Below are 21,510 nucleotides of genomic sequence, written 5' to 3'. Positions count from 1 at the left end.
ATTGCAAGTGCGCATCTAAATGTTTATTAAATGTGATGAGGGTTTTTGCCTCTAACAACCTTACAGACAAAGAGTTCCCGATTCCCATCACCCTCTGGGTGAAAAACGTTTCCTCCTACTCTATCCCTTTATCTTAAATCTACGCCCCTCGATCCCTTTATGAAGGGGAAATATTTCTTCCGTCTATTCCCCTCATAATTTTATCCATCTCACTCTTTATCCCCTTAGTCTTCTCTGCTCCAAGGAACACAGTCCCAGGCTATCCAATCTCTCTTCAGAACTCAACCTCTCCATGCAAGCTGTCCCAAAGCTGGTCCTTTTTTCAAAAAGCTGTTCCTTTTCTCAAGGATACTGTGTCCTTGAATTTTTTTCAGAGGGGTCATAAAACAGTCCGGGCTGTGAATCGGCTGGGCTGGTACAGAGATGAAAAGGGTATTGGGAAGGCTTTTTGTTTATACGTAAACAGATGAGACTTTAGACCACAGCTTTCAAGTTTTAGAAGTGGATTAGATTCCCTACAGTGTGGAAACAGGCCCTTCGGCCCAACAAGGCCACACCGACCCTCCGCAGTGTAACCCAGCCAGACCCATTCCCCTACCCTATATTTACCCCTGACTAGTGCACCTAACACAATCGGCAATTTAGCATGGCCAATTCACCTGACCTGCACATCTTTGGATTGTGGGAGGAAACCAGGGCACTCGGAAGAAATCCACGCAGACACGGGGACAATGTGCAAACTCCACACAGTCAGTTGTCTGAGGTTAGAATTGAACCCAGGTCCCTGGCGTTGTGAGGCGGCAGTGCTAACCACTGAGCCACTGTGCCGGACCTATATACAGTAACCTGTACAATGAAAGGGGAGTGGTCAGTCCTGGAAGCTGAATTCTTGATGTTAGTCAGTTCAGTGCAGCAGTGGGCTGTATGGAAACAGGCTGCTAGACTCTCTCTCCTTCTGCCCTTCTAACTTTGACTTGTAAGCCTCTGTTTCAGTTTTACTCTGTGTTTAAAGGGTTTGTTTATTGGCACTGTTGTGTATTTTTGGAACAACATAATTGAGTCTAGTTTTGATAGGATAAATTAGGCAGTATTCTGTATTTTGTTCTTTGTGTTTCATTCCGTAATTTTGTGAATAAATTTTTGTCTGTTTTAAAACCTGGTAGTCAACCTCACTAACTCACTGTACACTTACCAAAACAAATAGCAGAGTTATGGTCTGGGCTGCCTGCTTCCGAATGTTTTGAGTGGTCTGGCCTAGTCCATAACACAGGAATCACCCTGGTAAATCTCCTCCACACCCTCATCATGATAGTCACTTCCCTCCTGTAATGTGGATTTCAGGACTGCTCTCAAGACTCTAGCTATGGCCTACGCAACATTTTATGTAGTTACAGCATACTCTCTCTGCTCGCAAACTCTTCATACAGGCAAATATCCCCTCTGCCTTCTCAACCACTTTATCTGCTGGTCCCACTAGTTTCAGGGATTGGTGAATAGGGACACCGAGGTCCTTCTTGCCCTGGATGCTGTCAATCATCATGTACTCCCTTGCCTTGTTTTTCCTTCCCTAGTGCATCAGAATGCACTTACACAATAAAATGTTTCTTCCAAACATTGCACCCTAGATTTAAATAATGTGCTAAAGCCGGCACGACCAAGGCAGTCTCCCGACCAATGTCACCCCTTAACAAATAGTGTCAACACATTGAGTGTCTGCATTTTGCTTAACATTGCTCACAATGGCTGCTGCATGTGTCCACATCACATGCCAAAATGTTATTCATTTTTATAAAGAATTACAAGCCAGTTGGCCCAACTTGTCTGAGTTCAGTTCTGACTGTCCATATGAATCTCTTGCCACCTTCAGCAGATTCTTGAGTATTTTCTCCTTCCTATATTCATCTAGTTTCCCATTAAGTGCAGTTCATTGCAATTACCTTGCAAGTTAGCACATTCGCACACTTGCTACTCGCTGGGCAGAGAGATTCCCTCCAATCTCCGTGTTGAATTTATGAGTTAATCATTCTCTCGTGTTTACAAATGCAGGTTGTGGACTCCTCCCCCAGAGTCGGAAATATTTTCACCACATCTCTCATCCAACCCTTTCATGATTTTGAAAGCCTTCAATTAGAACAGCAGTCACTTTCTGAAGATTTGACACAGCAGTTCGTTGACATTCATCAGAAGATGCTTTATTAGTGATAATCAGTGCTTTGTTAATGATAAACTACGTTAGGAGAAGATTGTAAAGTGACAATGTCATTGAATGAATAATCCAGAGACTGAGACTAATGCTAGAGTACATGGATTCAAACCTTACCACTGTAGCTGGTGAAACTTAAATTCAATGAGTTGGTTAAAAAAAATCTGCAATTGAAAACTAGTCTCATTGATGGTGACCACGAACTGCCAGTTGTTGTCTTTAAAAACCCATCTGGTTCATTAATGTCTTTTGGGATGCAAATTGACTGTCCCTACCTGGCCTACCTGTGACTCCAGACTCACACTAATATGATTGACACTTAACTGCACTTTGAATGGGCTGAACAAGTTACTCCGTTCGGGACAATTAGGGGTGGGCTATAAATGCTGGCTTTGCCAATGATGTTCTCATCCCAGAAAAAAATAAAAATAAAGTCTTTATATTAATGTTATAACCAGCTGTTCAAAGATGGTATAATACACTTCTGGTGCAGGTGGGACTTAAATCTGACAGGGACATTGTCAGTACATCTCAAGGGCCCTCCATTAGATCTTTATATGATTCTAAGAAAGTGCTTCTTATTTTGTTCAGTTTTCCTTCTTTCATTTGTACCAGCATGAAAATTCAGCCGCAAGAATGTTTCAGTGTTACACGGGGCTGCCGGTGAGAATTGTAAAGTGAGAGCTGGAAGGAGATTGCAAAAACCCACCTGGGACTTGGTTAAAAGAAAGTCAGCTGGAATCTCTGAAAGCAACTACCACGAGGTGCATACTGAACAGAATTAATAATCAGTCAGGCAGGATTCAGATTTTAGTCCAGAACTGTTTGGAATCCAGATATCTAATTGCTTCAGGACTCCCGTTGCTCTACCGACTGAATGCCTTTCAACTTGTCACAGCGACAGTCAGCACAGGTTCTCCTCAGAACCTAACACAGAAAGTGCTCTGTGTTTCACAAGGCCAACTGGCCGAGATTGACATGCCACGCAGCTTTAACACTGTAGATCCTGAAATGCTTCAAAGGCCAGAGGTGAGACTGCCCAAACCCTCAGCAGACCGTTAAAGTCAGCAACGTAATGATTCCGTACAAGATCAGAGGAAGAGCAGCTTAAAATACAACCTGTTTTTCCTTATAAATAAGCAGTTAATTCATTATTATTGAAGTTTAATAAATTATAAGGTAGTGGGCTTAACGCGAGGGAACTTCTTCTCTCAGAGGGTAATGAATATGTGGAATTCTTTACCACAAAAGGCTGTAGAGAAATTAAGTGCCTGGTTTTGACTGGTGCAGATTTAATGGGCTAAAGGGCTTTTTGTCAACACTGATTCAATTTGCAAAAAGAGAGGGTTATGGCAGGAGATTAAAGTGTTCGACCTCTCTTTAGTTTGTGCCTCAAAGAGAGAGTGGGCGAGTGGAAACAATTCAGGCAGAAATTTCAAAGCCACAATCTATTTTTAAGCATTATGCCTAAATCCCAGGCTATAAGCAACATGGAAGGGGGAAGGGGTCATGAAAAGCTAGAACAACTTCAGCAAGTAATGGGCAAGGCCAGTAAAATGTGGGCCTTTGCTTCAAAGGGAATGGAGTGTGAAAACAGGGAGCTCTTGCTAAAATTCTACAAGAAACTAGTTAGACCACAGTTGGGGTACCATGAACACAACCTCTAATTTAATGAAAGATATACTGGCTTTGGAGGTAGTCCAGAGAATGTTCACGAGGTTGATTCTGGGCATGGAGCGACTGTCTGACAAGGAAAGGCTGAGTAGGTTGGGCTTTACTCAGTGAAGTTTAGAAGTTGAGAGGTGGCCTTATTGACCTATGCAAGATTCTTAGGGAACTTGACAGAAGATGCAAAACGTTTGTTTCTTCCATGTAGGAGAGTGTGGGACTAGAGGGCATAATCTCAGCATAAGAGGTCACCCATTTAAGAGAAACAAGGAGGAACTTCTTCCCTCAGAGAGTAGTGAATCTGTGGAATTCTTTACCACAGTTGGCTATAGAGTCTGGGTTATCAGGTATATCCAAAGCCGAGACATTACGGTTATGGGGCAAAGGCAGGAAAGTGGAATGGATGATGATTAGATCTATTGTGATCTTGTTGAATTCTAGAGCAGACTTGATGGGCTGAATGGCCTACAACTGCTCCTATGCCTTATGGTCTTATGAATCGATGGGACATTGGGAGACATTGTACACAGAACTAGGCTAGCCAATGAAGTGCTGATACTATTCTAATGTATGAAACACAGACAGTAATTTTCACACTACAAACTCCTACATGCAGCACTGCAACAGTGGTCAAATAATCTATTTTTAGTGATATTAGTTGTGTGATAAATATTAGCCCCAGGTATCAGCAACAACTATATTAGTTTTCTCCGAAATAGTGTCTTAAGAAATGGAGGATATAAAAGGGGACAATGTTGGAAGACCAGGTTGGCTATTCCTGGGCAAATACTCTAATTCCTTTGTTAAAAGGTTGTGGTCTAAGTCCCATTTACATGGCTTTAGGGTTGAACTGAACCTCCAGTGCAGTAGTGAGGAAGTGCTGCATTGTTGCACATGCTGCCGTTAGGGTGAGATGTTAAACCCAGACCACAGCTGCCCATTCAGGTGGAGATAAAAGGGCACTGTTTTAAAGATGAGGGGAATTACCAGGTGCAGTGGCCAATATTTATCCCTTAATCAACATCACAAAAAGCACATTATCCAGTTGTATAAAGTTACATTCTAAAAGCATTAATGTTGGAGACTGCGTTAGGTTCATGGAATAGAATCCCTACAGTGTAGAAGCAGGCCATTCAGCCCATTGGGCCTACACCAAGCATTCAAAGAGCACCCCACCCAGACTCTCACCCCTACCCTATCCCTGCATTACCCATGGCCAATCCACCTAACCTGCACATCTTTGCACTGGTGGGGATCTGGAGCACCCAGAAGAAACCCACACAGACACGGGGAGAATATGCAAACTCTGCATAGAAATTTGCCCGAGGGTGGAATCGAACCCGGGTCCCTAGTGCTGTGAGGCAGTGCTAACCACTGAGCCACCATGCTGCCTAATTTCACCCAATCTGATCTTGTAATGTTGGCTTGTGTGGAAATCTCACTGAGTGTAAGCCTAAGGTCTTTTCAAAATCTTAGTAACAATGTCCTATGAATTAATGTAGATATTTTTAACCAACCTATTCAAACAGTTAGGACATACCTCTGGAGCAGGTGGGAGTTGAACCTGGGCTTCTCACCCAGACACTTCCATGGAGTCATTACTTGCACCTAATCGCAGTCGTCAATAAATGACATCTTGTTAAGAAAAAAGCGTCTTGTTAAGACCCAGTAGTGGTTGATCCTCTATTACTGTAAGCTGATTAGGAACAATCGCTTGCACAGATTTAAGATGGGCTACATACAACTCGGTGAGAAAGGGCTCTTGTGGTGTAGTGGTAGTGACCCTACCGCTGAACCGAGAGACCCGGGTTCAAGTCCCACCTGGTCCAGAGCTGTGTAATAACATCTCTGAATAGGTTGGTTAGGAAAAATGGGTATAACTTCATGAGAGCCATCAACCTTCACAGATTCACAATGCAGTCAAGAAGAAATTAAATGATCCAGAAATTCTGAACAATAAATAAAAGAAAATTCCTCTTGTATGAAGAGGAATTCATAGGATGAAAGATTCAATAAATGGGGTGGGAATAAAGTGGAATATTTTAGGATCTGATGGAGTGAAGAGCGACACTCACAGGTACTCCCATCGTTTAGCAACAATGTCCAACAAACTAATGTAACCAATGCTGAAATGTTATCATGCAATAATTCACATCTTTTCAAAAGAAGAGCCTCTTCTTGATTTGATTTATTGTAGCCACATGCACCTCAGTACAGTGAAGAGCTTTGTTTTGCGAGTAGTACAGGCAGATCATAGCAAACAAGGACATACAGATGAGAGGGTGCTTAGACAGAGTGCGGTGTACAAGGTTACACTGCACAGCAGGTGCAAAAAAGCAAAGTCAACATTTGGTTCGAAATTAGAGAGGTCCGTTCATCAGCCTCATAACAGTGGGGAAGAAACCATTCTTCAACCTGCTGGTGCATGTGTTCAAGCTTCTGTATACTCTGCCTGATGGAAGAGGTCGGAAGAGAGTACTACCAGGGTGGGATGGGTCTTTGATGATGTAAGCAGCCTTTCCACTGCAACAAGAAGTGTAGATGACGTCCGTGGATGGAGGGTTGGCTTCCATGATGGTCTGGGCTGTGCACACAAACTCCTTTAGTTTGTTACAGTCCTGGGCAGAGCAGTTGCCGTACCAGGCTGTGATGCACCCGGATAGAATTTTTCTATCCGTAAAAGTTGGTGAGGGTCCTAATGGACATGCCAAATTTCCGTAGTGGAAGAAGAGATGTTGTTGTGCCTTCTTGACCTGGGAGACCCAGGACAGGTTGCTAGTTATCGTCACTCCGAGAAACTTAATGCCATCAATCCTATCCACATCAGCTCTGTGGATGTAGACAGGGGTGTGATCTCATCCTTTCATCCTGAAGTCAATGATCAGTAATTTTGTTTTGCTGGCATTAAGAGAGATATTATTTTCACTGTACCATGACACCAAGCACTCCGTCTCCATGCTGTCTTCTGACTCATCATTGTTTGATACCCAGCCTAAGATTCAGTAAGGTTGATCATCTGTCTTTAAATATCCCATTAGAGCCCATCTTAAGAAAGAGGATATATTTTTAATCAACTTTTTTAGAGATGTTATGACATACTGCTGGAAGACATGGGACTTGAACCTAGAATTTCTGGCATGTAGGTTGGGGCACTAGCACTGCACCACAAGAGCTTCCTCAAACCAAAGAGGATTGGTGGCAGCGTCCTTGCACCCTCAATTATCACATTGCTGTCTGTGGGATCTTGGCAAGTATTGAATTATCTCCCACATGACCCACACTACAACAGCCATCACCCTTCAGAAGTACTTTGTTGGAGGTAAAGCCCCTTAGACAGGCAGTGGTTGTGAAAAGCTCTATATAAATGTAGCTTTCTGGCAAGAGAGAAATAGAGGCTCCCATTCCTGGTGGCGATTGGCAAGGGAAGGGTTAACAGCCCACGAAAGTGACCAGCAAATGATTCCATCTGACTTAATGACTTTACTGATTGGCTGCTTCAGGATAATATATTTATAAATAAAATGTAGAGCAGGGACCGTAAGGGTGTAATGGCAGTCTGAGAGAGGAGAGCCAGTGTTGCATTTGCCAGGGTCCCTGAAGGGTTAGCCTACTCAGAGAGCAGTCAGTGCCAGTCGCGTGGAGTCAGTTTCAGGATTTAACTTGAAGCTGCACCCAGCAGCTCGAACTGGTGGCAATTTCAGCAAGTGGTGGGCAAGGAGCGAGAGAGCAGGAAGTTGGACATTAAGCGTTAACCCGGCCCACACCAATCTTGACCTGGGAAAGTCCAACAGCCCATTTGTAGCTGGTTCTGTTTTCCCTGCCCGTCTCTTCCCGGAGGTAAAAATAAGACAATTTTCGACTGATATACTAAGGGCTACGTAAGAGTCATATTGAATGACCCAGGCTGCATACCGGGCCTCTTTCTGACTTCTTTTTATTCTCCCTCCGTTCTCTGGGAAGGCTAAATATATTTAACAGGTTGCAAATGTTGCACTATTTATGCAACTTGACCTTCCTCTATGCCGATCTCCGGCAGCTGGGAGGGAAAGTTATACAGCAGAGCAGCGTTTGCCCTGGAGAAGGCAAACGGCATGAACACGTTGGAAAAAGCGCATCGTGGTTTACTGGTGAGGGCTTGAATTATTTCTTTTCACGCCTTGTGTCAGCTGGCTGCATAGTTGCTCTCGCGTTTGAAAGCTCCAGATTTCTAGTGCAGTGTCAGCAGTGAGTATTGCTGGGTTTTTTTTTTAAATTGTCAAATCCTGATTTTAGTTGGTCGCATGTAGGACTCTCAAGATAGCCCGTTCCTTTTTTGGGACGAGCCTGACTTCATAGCAAGCTTATTATAGATGGCTGCTGTGTTTACAAAACTTCCCACAGGCGGTATCTGGTTGCAGTGAGAGATTCTCTGGTTTTTAAGTTGGTGTACGTGGGTTGTATATGTGCGTGCGTGTGTCTATATATAGAAACAGAAAAAAAGATTTACTGTTGTCTTGCATTAGTACAAGAGATGGTAGATGTCAAGTTAAAGATATTTTTTCCCACCAGTTGCAAACTCACTCCTACAGTCCCGTCATCTGTTGTGTCTCTGACGTCAACTTGGGATTTAAAAGCTGTTTCGCAGATGCACTGGATGGTTCAGGTGTGTGTCTCAAGTGAATACTTTGTGCGAAGCAATTTTTGAGACCGTGTGCTGACAAGGCAGATAAGGTGTTCAACGTTCTTGCTCAAAGTAGGCAGGGAGAAGCTGTTGGTAGAGATTTTAACCAAGTTGTATTTCAACAGTAGTTTTCACGCCCACCCATGACTCCAAGCCAATGATATACTTTCAAAGTGTTCTCCCTGGTGCAGTGTAGCAAACTCGATGGCCAATTATCCACACCACAGAAAGCAACAAGATGATGACTAGATAATCTGTTTTTTTTTTGTGCTTGTTGAATTGAGGGACAAATATTGGCTCAGGCAGCAGGAATAACTCTTACTCAAGGAGTACCGTGGAATTTATCCCGCAGACTAATAGCTGGGACAGCAACTTCACGTCTCATTGGCAAAATGCTAGGCCCCCTTGGAGAACAATAATATTTAACAAGGAATTTGAACCGTCTGTAGATTGATGAAAAGGATAGTGTGAATGTTTTGTGTTTTTAATATTTTGTACACTGTAACAAATAACTTAAAGCACTGTTGACGAAATGCTTTATTTGCAGATGGCCATTGAGAACAGTGTTTCTATTCTACACTTTTATCTCACATTGCACAGTCCACAGGATTGTAATCCTAGACCGAGGATTGGCAGATGGAGTATAATTCAGATAAATGTGAGGTGTTGCATTTTGGTAAGGCAAACCAGGGCAGGGCTTAGACAATGAATGGTGGGACTCTGGGGAGTATTGCCAAACTGAGACCTAAGGATGCAGGTGCAGAGTTTTTGAAAGTGGGTTTGGAGATAGACAAGGTGGTGAAGAAGGCATTTGACACACTTGCCTTATTAGTCAGAGCATCGAATATCGGAGTTGGGACGTCATGTTGCGGCTGAAGAGGACATTGGTGAGGTCACTTATAGAATCCTGTGTGCAATTATGGTTGCCCTTCTACAGGAAGAATGTTGTTGAAGTTGAGGGTGTAGCGAAGATTTTCAAGGATGTTGCCAGGATTGGAGGGTTTGAACTAGTGGGAGAGGCAGAATAGGCTGGGACCTTTTTTCCTTGGAGTATAGGAGGAGTCACCTTTAGAGGTTTCTAAAATCATGAGGGGCATAGATAGGATAGGGTAAATAGCCAAGGTCTCTTTCTTAGGTGAGGGAGTCCAAAACTAGAGGCCATAGGTTTAAGGTGAGAGGGGAAAGATTTAAAATGGACCTAAGGGACAACATTAGGAAGTAGTGGAGGCTGGTACAACTACAACATTTAGAAGGCATCAGGATGGGTATATGAATAGGAAGGGTTTAGAGGGATATGGGCCAAATGCTGGCAAATGGGACTGGATTTATTTAGGTTTATTTGGTTGGCATGGCCAAGTTGGTCCAAAGGGTTTGTTTCCATGCAGAATATTTGTGACGCTGACTTCATTTTCACCTAAGTTTAGAAGCCTTGTAAGTGACACTAGTTTATTGTAAGAACTGTTTTTTAAAAAAAACACTACATCAGATAAACTAGCAGGGAATGTGCCATCAGGATACATGAACACTAACTGGCCACCAAAAGACATGGCCCATTATCACTAGTTTCCATACATACAGACAAAGAAGGACACTGACTGGGACAACACACACATCCTAGGACAGGTGAAACAGAGACACTCATGAGAATTGAGGTATGGCATTCTAACCAGAACTCCATCAATACACACATTGATTTAGACCCTATCTACCTTCCGAGAAACCCAGAAATGGCATCACCTGCCTTAAGAAACTAAGACCTATAAACAGAGAGGTGGGACACACCACCAGCACTTCACTGGTGACTCTCTCTGACTGTGATACCTGGGATGGTGATGAAACGTCTGAAAACAAGCCTTTAAGCTCAGTGAGCAAACTTGTGTATTAATCTATTGAACCTCCCAATTGTAACAGAACAGCACCTCTGACAGTGTAACACTGTCATCAGTCCTGCACTGGAGTGTCAGCCTGGACTTGTGTGTTTAGATCTGCATGTGGTGCAACACAAGGGCTGAGAGCTACCACATCTGGCAGACATTTCAGAACCCAGGAAAGCAAAAGTCAGGAGAGATGACGTTTTATTCTAACTAAGTAAGGAAATTCCCTAAATACTTAAGGAAGAAAATTCCCAGACTAAGGGAAAAGTGCAAGGCTGTGTGCGCTGTTTTTTTTGACTGATTTCACTTTGCAGAGTTGCTGCTGCACAAATACTCAATATATTCAGATATCGCTTGGCTGAATCCAGGAAGGGCCTGTTTTGGGTGATGCTTAACAATCGTGGGTTTGGTGATCATGCTACTGTCAAGTCTGTTTCAAAAGAGCTTCGGATTACTTGTATGAGCAGATCCTAGGAGCAGTCACTGTTTTGCACACTGACTCCTTTTAATTTGGATCTGGTGAGCTAGGACTCTTTGAATTCACCTCATATTCTAACCATGGTGAAGGAGTATTGTGAATCTTCAAGACAATTACAGGAACAAGTTTAATAATAAAGATGCGGTGGGACCCACCTTGTATTTCCTTTGTTCTGAATTTCTCGTTGAAATGCACCAACCTTTGACTCTTTCACCAAACGCACTCAGCAGATCGAGAAGTTTGGTCCTGTCACTGGTGAAGCAGGCTGCTTGACCAAAGAGATCCACCTCCTTCTGAATATCTGTCCATTCTATCACCAGTGGCTGCACCAGGCTTTGTTTCAGCAACCTGCTGGAGTTTTTTCAGCTGCTCCCAAACCTGTAGTCCCTACCACCTACTCATGGGAAACACTGCCTCCAGACAGACAGACTTCAACACTTCACCAAGGCAACCTGCCAGCAGTGTCTTGAGGGCAGTTTAGAGGACTGGCATTTACGTAGCACCTTTCACAATCTCTGTCTCTCCCAAAGTGTTTTTCCTCAGAAGTTCCCAACAGATCCAGGGATGAGCAACGAGCATGAGCCCCTGAAGCTCATATCCCAAGAATGAACGGGAAACACAAGTCGAGGTTAATTCAAATGTCGAAAAAGATGACCGATAGAAATTGTGGTTATTTTGTCTCTGGTTGTGGAACAGATTGTGGCTGGAAGACAGACATCGCTAATAGAAGAATCACTGGGTCAGAATTCTGAAACTGCCTCCCGAATGGCATTGAGTCTACCTACAGCACATGGGCTGCAGCTGTTTAGGAAAGCCGCTCACCACCGGCTTCTCGTGGGTAATGAACATTGGCCCAGCCAACAATGCCCTGACCTCGAGTGGATTTTTAAAGAATAAAACTTTTTTTCCCCCTTGAATTAATACCTCCCCAGTATAGTGGTGGGAATATTATCTGGTTCTATTGGCCAATTAGTAATTAGGAGAGAGGTTAGCATTGTAATATTTCTACTAAAGTTCCTTTTTTTTTGCATTTTTCTCCATTTTCCATTTAAAACCCAGGATTGATTTTGCCCCTAATAGGGCAGCACGGTGGCTCAGTGGTTAGCACTGGTGCCTCACCGCACCAGAGACCCGGGTTCAATCCCCGCCTCGGGCAACTGCCTGTGTGGAGTTTGCACGTTCTCTGTGTCTGTGTGGGTTTCCTCTGCATGCTCTGGTTTCTGCCCACAGTCCAAAGATGTGCAGGTTAGGTGAATTGGCTGTGCTAAATTGCCTGTAGTGTTAGGTGAAGGGGTAAATGTAGGGGAATGGATCTGGGTGGGTTGCTCTTCGGCGGGGCGGTGTGGACTTGTTGGGTCGAAGGGCCTGTTTCCACACTGTAGAGAATCTAATCTCTAATAGGGTGTATGTTGTCATAATGCCTCTGCCTCAAAATAATTCTCTTGAGCTTATGCTGCATCCTTTTTTTTAATACTGAGTCCAACCTTCTGAATAAATGTGAATTTATATTTAAAACTCTGCAAGAATTTCTTCTGCGGGTTGGGTCTTTGGAACTGCTCACCACTGAGATGGGAGGAGGGGGGGGAGCGGTGTGACGGGTGAGGTAGGGAGCTGGTGAGACAGAGCTGACATATACATTTTTGATCAGCAAGGAAATGGGGAAAGGGCAGGAATATTGAATCAGCAATGATCTTACTGAACAGGCTCAATGGCCTACTCCAGTTCCCCTTTCTAATGACCTTATTTATTCTACCCAGAGTTTGGTTTCTTCCCCCATCAAAGATAAGTTTCAGTTCAGACTCTGATTTAACTTTTTGATAAGGTTGACCTAAGTAAATTCGTTGCTTGTGGTTTCTGGTGTCGATAGCAGACAGTGTGCTTTGCCAGCCGTGTTGGTGTTACTGAAGTATTCCCAGAATTACAGACATGTGCAGCGTAGGCTCCCTTGGCCTCATCCACTGCTACTGTTTCCTTTTTGAAAGAGCAGCGATACTTGGTCTCACATTCCCACTTTTTCTTTGAAATCCTGCGAGTGTCTCATCCTCAAGAATCTGTCCACATCCCTCTTAAAATTGTTAAAGGAATCATCGTCGCCACCTCTCTGGAAGTGTGTTCCAAACTTGGACAACTGCAGCAAAATGATTAAGGACGATGAGTGAGCTGCAGAGAGAGGCTGCATAGGTTGGGGACTGTTTTCCCTGGAGCATCAGAGACTGAGGTGTGATCTTAAGAGTTTTATAAAACCATGAGGGGCATTGATAGGATGAATAGACAAGGTCTTTTCCCTCAGGTGTGGTAGTTCAGAACTAGAGGTTTAGGGTGAGAGGAGAGAGTTTTTAAAAAGGACCTAAAGGGTTGGTGCGTATATGGAATGAGCTGCCAGAGGAAGTGGCGGAGGCTGGTACAATTACAACATTTAAAAGGCATCTGGATGGGTGTATTGAATAGGAGAAAGTGAGGACTGCAGATGCTGGAGATCAGGGTCAAGAGCGTAGTTCTGGAAAAGCACAGCAGGTCAGGCAGCATCCAAGGAGCAGGAAAATCGACTTTTCGGAATTAAGCCCATCATCAGGAATTGAATAGGAAAGGTTTAGAGGGATAATGAATTAAGTGCAGGCCAATGGGACTAGATTAGTTTGGGATAACTGGTCGGCATGGATGAGTGAGTTGGACTGAAGGGTCTGTTTCTGTGCTGTACATCTCTATATCTGTGATAGAGGCAGAAACCTTTTATAGCCTTTACGTATTTGGATGTACACTTGTGATGCCAAGGCAGACAAGGGCTGGACCAAGTGCTGGAAAATGGGACTGGAACAGTTAAGTGGTTGTCTTTGGGTCAGTGCTGGTCAATGGGTTGAAAGGTCTTTTTTCTGTGCTGTACACCTCAATGCCTTTAATAATTCTGGTTATGTTTGGTGATAAGGTCCTGTATTTTGCTGTATTCAAAATATTAGCATCTCTAATGCAGATAATGTTGTTTTCCATTAGATTTATTTTTAAAATGCATGATTAGACAAACATGTGCACCGTGCTGTTGAATCCATTTATTTTAATGGTTTGTTCACTCGCCTGGAAGAGTGAAGTAAGATATTTGGTGCATAGGTGAAAATTAATCATTAACATGTTTCTTCTGTTTAACAAAGACGCAAGAGCTCAAAAGTGAGTTAATTAGCAAATATTGTAATTTAGGTTGACGAGCAGGTGAGGTCTGGATGGTTGCTTTGTAGCGCTGGATGGACAGTGGATAGGCTGGTCCAAAACCCGCATACTAATGGGACTGAGTGAGCAGAAAGTCAGTAACTCCGTTAAGGTGCCCTTGTAAGGATAAAGTGATGGGGAAACGTGGTAGATCTGACAATGTCAGCGGAGAGAGAAACAGTTATCACGTCTGATATAACTCTTGTTCAGAACTTCAAAGTATTTAAGGGGAATCTTTCCCAGAAGAAATGATTGGGTTGGTGGTTATTTGATTGAAGGGGTTGGTCAGTACAGTTGGTTGGACAGTTGGTTTGCAACGCAGTGTAATGTTCACAGACTGGGTCCCAATCCTGCAACAGCTGAGGTTACCAGGAAAGACGTGCCTTCTCCACCTCTTACCTTGTCTGAGGTGTTAACCTGAGGGTTAAACCAGAGTTTAGATCAGTGTGGTGCTGGAAAAGTACAGCAGGTCAGGCATCATCCATGGAGCAGGAAAATCGACGATTCGGGCAAAAGTCCTTCATCTATTCCTGATGAAGGGCTTTTGTCCGAAATGTCGAATTTTCCTGCTCCTCTGATGCTGCCTGACCTGCTGTGCTTTTCCAGCACCACTCTGATCTAAACTCTGGTTTCCAGCATCTGCAGTCCTCACTTTTTTGCCCTGAGGGTTAAACCACCTAGCAGTCATCTCTCATGAGTCTGGTAAGACTGTGGCAACTTTAATTGACATAGGGGGAATTGTTGAAGATTGTTACAAGTTGAATGCTATTCATTCTGCTCGGTTTACTGTGGATTTCCCATTCTAGCCCTTTTCTCCTTTTAAAACACTTCATTTCGACCTATCTCCTTTTGTCCAACTCTTTCTTCTCTTATTTTGCTCCGTGTCAAAGTTTTGTATAAGGTGACATTGCTGGTGAATCTGACACCTTTATACTATATAAATGGTGCTACACAAATGCGAGTTGTTGCTGTGGTAGTGTGAATTATTCAGTAACTAATTCTGTACCAAGTCACATCATTCAAGTCATTCTTTTGACGGTTAAATTAACCAGATAAATATGAGTTATTACATTGTTTGTTTGATAACTCCCTTAAATAGAAATTGAAAGAAAAAGATCACATTTGATTCCAGGAAAAAATCACACTTCGAGTAACAGATGTACAGCACGGAAACCGTCCCTTCGGTCCAACTTATCCATGCTGACCAGATATCCCAACCCAATCTAGTGCCACCTGCCAGCACCCAGCACATATCCCTCCCAACCCTTCCTATTCATATACCCATCCAGATGCCTTTTAAATGTTGCAATTGTACTAGCCTTCACCACTTCCTCTGGCAGCTCATTCCATACACGCACCACCCTCTGGGTGAAAATGTTGCCTCTTAGGTCCCTTTTATGTCTTTCCCCTCTCACCCTAAACCTATGCCCTCTAGTTCTGGACTCCACCCACCCCAGGGAAAAGCCTGTCTATTTATTCTATCCATGCCCCTCATGGCTTTATAATAGATTTTCAAGTCTCTTGCTTGATGCATAATTGGTAAAAAAAGGAGCTCATCTTGTTTATGGGAGCCCTAGGATCTGAACTGTTCACTGTATGATCATGTTTCCTGAGACTTTGCAACACTTGTGGATGAATATGGGAACTATCTCTCATTCTCACTCTATCAAACCCCATGTGCTTATGGCTCATTTGGGAGCACTCCCATCTCAGTCAGGTTCAGACATTTAAAACAGAAACTCAGCAGGTCAGGTACCAGCTGTGGAGAGAGAATCAGCATTATTAGCCTGAATTCTATAATTTTTTTTTTTCTGGTTGAGTTTTGGTTTTGAGGGGTTTTCCTCACTGGGAGACCTGGGGAGTTTTCTCATTTGTACCTTACAAAACTCACCTCGTGAACAAGTGACTCCCACCTGATTCGAACCATATCTGATGACACACTGTTCCCAGATCCACCTGCCACTCCCAGAATTAACCAGCATTCTTTTGTACCTGTTGAAAGTTTGTTGTATATCTGTCGGTTCAAAGCTGCCGTGCCTGATTCCTGACGTGTTTCCCCCAGCCATGACAAGGGGATACTGGCACTTCTCTTTGTAGGCAGGGTCCTGCAGGATTCAACATTGAGTTCCCTAATTTCAAATAACTTTCTCACCCATGCTCTGGCTCCCTTTCCCAATCCCACCCCCTTCCCCTCCCTTCCATTCCACCCACCAACCAGATTCGTCGCTCCTGTCGACCAACCAGGTCATACCCACTACCTGCGTCCACCTATCCCTACCTCCCCATCCCGCAACTCTCTCCACCCCCAGCCCCCAATTGGTCTGTAGCTATTCCTACTCCCAATTCTAGTCTGAAGAAGGGTTAGTACCCAAAATGGGAGAAGGGAGGACTGCAGATCCTGGAGATCAGAGTCACGTGTGGAATGATTCCTAATGAAGGGCTGATGCCTGAAGCATTGATTCTGCTTTTCAGATGCTGCCTGATCTGATCTGATCTGTGCCTTTCCAGCACCACACTCTGGACCCTTAATGCCCAAAATGTTGACTTCTCCACCTGCTGAAGCTGCCCGGCTTGCTGTGTTCTTCCAGCTTCCTGTTTTGTCTATCCTAGAAGTCCTGTTGGATGGGTGGTGCAGAGTTGCCCCCAGAATGGAAGCCATGATGTCAGACCTTGCCCAGCCTAGTCTAAGACTGCCATCCAGGTCAGTGCAGTCAGTGTGCAGCCATCTAGAGAAATGAAATGACCTTCTCCAATCTATCTATCTTCTCTCTGACCCCTCCCACTCTAAGAACTAAGAGCAGGAGTAGGCCATCTGGCCCTTGGAGCCTGGCTGATCTTCTCATTTACTCTGCTTCACTTAGCCACCCTCTCTCCATAACCCTTAATTGTTACTGTTTGAAAGTCTATCTTTGCCTTAAACATTTTAATAAGGTATCCTCAACTGATTCACAACCCTTTGGCTGAATAAATTTCTCCTCCCAACTCCGTCCTAAACCCGCTCCCCTTTATTTTAAGGTTATGCCCCTAGTTCCAGTTTCACCTGCTGGTGCTTCTACCTTATCTACTCCCTTCATAATTTTGTTTCTGTAAGATGCCCCAATCTCTCCTCCTGACCCCACCTCCCATCATCTTTCCTCCCTCTCTCTCCCACCTCAGCTGGAGTTAAGATGATTGAGTCATAGAGATGTACAGCACGGAAATGGACCCTTTGATCCAACCCGTCCATGCCGACCAGATATCCCAACCCAATCGAAACCCACCTGCCAGCACCCGACCCATATCCCTCCAAATCCTTCCTATTCATGTATCCATCCATTGAGAGGTGATCTCATTGTACATAGGATTCTTGAGGGGCTTGACAGGGTCAATGGTCAGAGTGTTCTCTCTCACAGGAGAGTCTAGACCAGAGGGTACAGTCTCAGAATTAGGGGGTCCCAAATTAAGACTGAGATGAGAAGGAAATTATTCCCTCAATTGGTTGAGTCTTTGGCACTCATTGCCACAAAGCTGTGGGGGCAGAGTCCTTGTGTATATTTAAGGCTGAAACAGATTGATTTTTGATTCGTTGGGGAATTGGGTTATGGGGAAAGGGCAGGAAAGTGGGTGTGATGAATGTTGGATCAGCCATGATCTTATTTAACAGTGGGATAGTCTTACTCCTGTTCACATATCTTGTCATTTATAAAGATCAATACAAGACACGTCAAATTTGGCGAGAATTGTTTTTATCTCCAATCTCCAGTAACTGCAGTATGTTGTTTTGATAATGGGTTCAACCCCTCTTATACAACTGAATTCATGGAGTAAGCTGACTATTCAGTCCAGTATTGAGGGAGTGCTGCATTGTCATTTTTTTTTATCACCGGACAATAGAGAAATCCCTATCTGTTAGTTTTAATCCCATGGGATTAAGGGCAAGGGTTCTCTCTCACCATGGTTTCTCCTATAACCTTTGTAGTAAAGATATGGATTATCTGGATTTGTATTCAATTACAAAAGCAAAATATTGTAGACATTGAAATCTGTAACAGAAAATGAGAATGCTGGAAATTCTCAGCAGATCTGGCAGTGTTCATTCACTTCCTGTTTTTGGGATCTTGCCATACCCAAATTGGCTGCAAAATTAACAGAGATCCCACTTCAAATGTAATTGATCTGGGCCATACTAACTCCGTAATAAGGTCAAGTAAATGCAAGCTTTTATTCTTTGTGATTTATGGTGTTCACTGAGCCAGAAATCTAGTTTAATCCTACTCTGTCTGACTTTGAACTTGGCAATACTGGTTGCTTTCTGGTTTCTACAGTTTTTTTTTAATAAAAGTACACTTTGGAATGTCACTCAAGGGTCACTTACCTCTTGCCTGCAGCACTAAGTCTTCGGCTTCCATTTGGCTGCATTGTTGCTGGTTCCTGCTTATGGCTGACGAGATTTTATAAGGTTGATTTGAGAAATGTGCACTACCAGTGGGAGCTAACCTATAGGCAGTGTGGGTCAGTACAGTTCAAAACTCTCATCTCTAACCAAGATTCACGTTGATCTTGCTGGCAACATGAGACTAGTGATTTTTTTTTGTCCTTAATTGTTGAAGGACAAAAACATAAGCATATGTAACTTCTTTATGGTGAGTGTGTGACAGTGACTATGAACACACTAACATCTCTTGTGTTGTCTTCAATAATTAGTAATGGCTTGGAGTTCCAGACTTTTGAAATAAAGATTAATTTATGCATAGTGTAAAAGGCTTGATAGTGATTTAACAGCCCATTTTTATTGACTTTATTTAATACAGAGTGAAGTCACATTGCAACTCCACAGTGAGCTGCTAAAATGGACATGTGTGGAGGTGCCAGGACTAGGGTGGATAAAGTCACACGACACCAGGTTAGAGTCCAACAGGTTTATTTGAAATCTTAAGCTTTTGGATTGCTGCCCTTCATCACCTGACCTTCAAAAGCTTGTGATTTTAAATGAACCTGTTGGATTATAACCTGGTGTCCTGTAACTTCTGAAGATGGATACAGAACTGGCTTGATCAGACAGTCATGGTAGAAGGATGTTTTTCCGATTGGAGACTTGTGACCAATGGTGTTCCGCGTGGTCAGTGTTGGGACCCCTGTTGTTTGTGAGATACATAAAAAAAGGTTTTTACAAAGCCTTTTTGAGTGCCCTGATTGGTAAGTTTACAGAGGACTCTGACTGAAGGAGCTGTGGATGGTGAAGGTCTACTCTCTACTGAGTTGAACCCCGGGTGTAGTGAGCCAGTATTTTAACAGCAATACAGTTTAGAATAATAATGCCATGTGGTTTTTGGATTGTAGGAATTTTTGAATTGCTGCAACATCCTATAAAAGTTATATTATCACTATATTACATCACTACAGCTTATTGTTGCCTTACACCAAATACTGTTACTTTTCCTTCACGCACGGAATGTGGCATTATTGGTTGGGCCAACATTTATCCTTCATCCCGAGATGCCCTTGAAGGTGGTGATGAGCTGCCTTTTCAAATTGCTGCTGTCCATGTGCTGTGGCTAGACCTATCAATGCTGTGAGGGAGGGAGTTCCCATGATTTTTGCCCAGTGACTGTTCCTTCATAGTGTTATATTTCCAAACCAGGATAGTGGCGAACTGGAGGGGAACTTGTAGGAGATGGTGTTCCCGTCTGCAACTACTAAAGAGGTATTACTGAGGCAAGGCAGGAGAAGCTTTCCAGCTCCCTCTTCAGTGGATATAATGATGGTGAAACTGCATACTTCCAGTGACTTATACTTTCCTGTAATTACAACAGTGTCCATCACTGCATTTGTCATTAAATGCACTAATCTATATAGGTGTGCGGAATTAATATCTATACAAACACTGCTAAATTAGAATGGCGAAGTTAATTTCCCGGTTTTATGCAATTAGTTTGACTGTGGAAAATTTTGAAAAATATATGCCATGTTGAGTAAGGTGTAACTGGATTTTTAACAGTAGGCTAAGTTACAACTGGAAGATCAACAACCCCTCTAGCCTGGGGAAAAAACCTGATTTTATGTTTGAATATCTTATGATTTTGTGAAATGTAGAATTTCTCAATCCTGTTTGTTCTGATGCAAGACAGAAAGCTTTGGTAACATGCTTTTGTTTTAGTGATATTCAAGTCTTGTAGTCACAAACTCAGTAGGTTTTAAGATGTTTCACCCTTTTTGTATTGATTCCAGGTATATGTCCCAGTCTTTACTGTCTGTTTCTGGAAAAAATGGGAATGAGTCATAGAGCTGTACAGCATGGAAACAGACCTTTCAGTCCAACTTGTCCATGCTAACCAGGTATCCCAACCCAGTCCCACCTGCCAGCACCCAACCCTTTCCCCCCCCCCCCCCCCCCCCAACCCTTCCTGTTCCTATACCCATCCAGATGCCTTTTAAATCTTGCAATTGTACTAGCCTCCACCATTTCCTCTGTTTGTTCATTCCATACACATACCACTCCTCTGTGTGAAAAAGTTGTCCCTTAAGGGAGTGACTAAAATTTCCAGGTTATCCTCTGATTTGAGTGTTAAATTTCCTTGGGTGTAATTGGTGCAGACTGGGGAGTCATGAAGCTGGATACCATGGCAACCTCAAAGATCCATTCCATTCTGACACAATGTCAACAAAGCTGAAATCCACGCCACGTTAATTGCTTGATCCTTTGGCAGATTTCCGAGTTTGAGCTGAGGATTGTTGTATCCCTCTGACTGCAAGAACTGAGGTCATTGTATGTTATTTTGTCCAAGGTAAGTGTGTGACCCATTGTATTTTAATGTTTTTAAATGGCCACTGTCCTAGTAATATCACAGGCCAGTTTTCATCTCTGAATTGTCCTTAACAATCTGAGGCTGGAGAATTGTAGATCTGTCATCAGAAGTAGCCCATGTGGGACCTGTGAGAATTTCCTAACCGGCTGCTGTGATCATGTGAGCGTTCAGCATAAAATGGCGGGAAGGGCCCCCTGCCAGGTAGCTGGTTGGCAGTCACTGTGACTTGGATGAGGCCTTGGCTGATCCCCATTGGAAAAAGAGCCTTGCCTGTTAGAAGTACCTTTTTTTTCATGACCACTGGACACTCCAGAGCACTCTAAGGTTCATTTTGAGGTGAAGCAATGTTGCAGTGTAGAAAAAATGGCACCCAGTTCACGCACCCCACACTCCCACAAACAGGAATATGATAATGACCTGATAATCTGTTCACGTTTTGAGGGATAAAGATTCACCAGGGATGCCTACTGTTACCCAAAATAGTTCCACAGTGGCTTTGAAATTCAGCCAACAGGGTCTTGGCTTCACATCTCATCTGAGAGCCAGCTCCTCTGTCAGTGCAGCACTCCCATAGTATTAGCCTTGTTTTCTGTGCTCATCTGCATGAGTGGGACTTGAACCTAAACTCTGGCAGAGGACCACAG

At 43.4% G+C, this 21,510-nt stretch overlaps 1 protein-coding gene across 6 annotated transcripts in view; it reads left to right on the top strand.

The window, feature by feature from the left end:
* The window catches only part of cacnb1 (calcium voltage-gated channel auxiliary subunit beta 1), a 278,199-nt gene that overhangs the window by 140,408 nt on the left and 116,281 nt on the right, over window positions 1-21,510 (top strand). The window contains exon 1 of one of the 6 annotated variants that reach the window (XM_087977768.1): window positions 7,859-7,998. The exons of 4 other annotated variants lie outside the window; for them this stretch is intronic. In XM_087977768.1, coding sequence (XP_087833894.1) covers window positions 7,891-7,998 — 108 coding nt within the window. In that variant the 5' untranslated portion in view covers window positions 7,859-7,890. Of the gene's footprint in view, window positions 1-7,858; window positions 7,999-8,449; window positions 8,514-21,510 lie in introns of those variants that run through there. One more of the 6 variants, XM_087977772.1, reaches the window with a different exon arrangement.

The sequence above is a fragment of the Chiloscyllium plagiosum genome, unplaced genomic scaffold, assembly GCF_037043375.1.
Source record: "Chiloscyllium plagiosum isolate Xiang-an unplaced genomic scaffold, Cpla_swu_hap1 HiC_scaffold_32, whole genome shotgun sequence".
Classification (NCBI taxonomy): Eukaryota; Metazoa; Chordata; class Chondrichthyes; order Orectolobiformes; family Hemiscylliidae; genus Chiloscyllium; species Chiloscyllium plagiosum.
The sequence above is the reverse complement of the archived record's forward strand: the minus strand, read 5'-3'. Positions and strand labels throughout refer to the sequence as shown.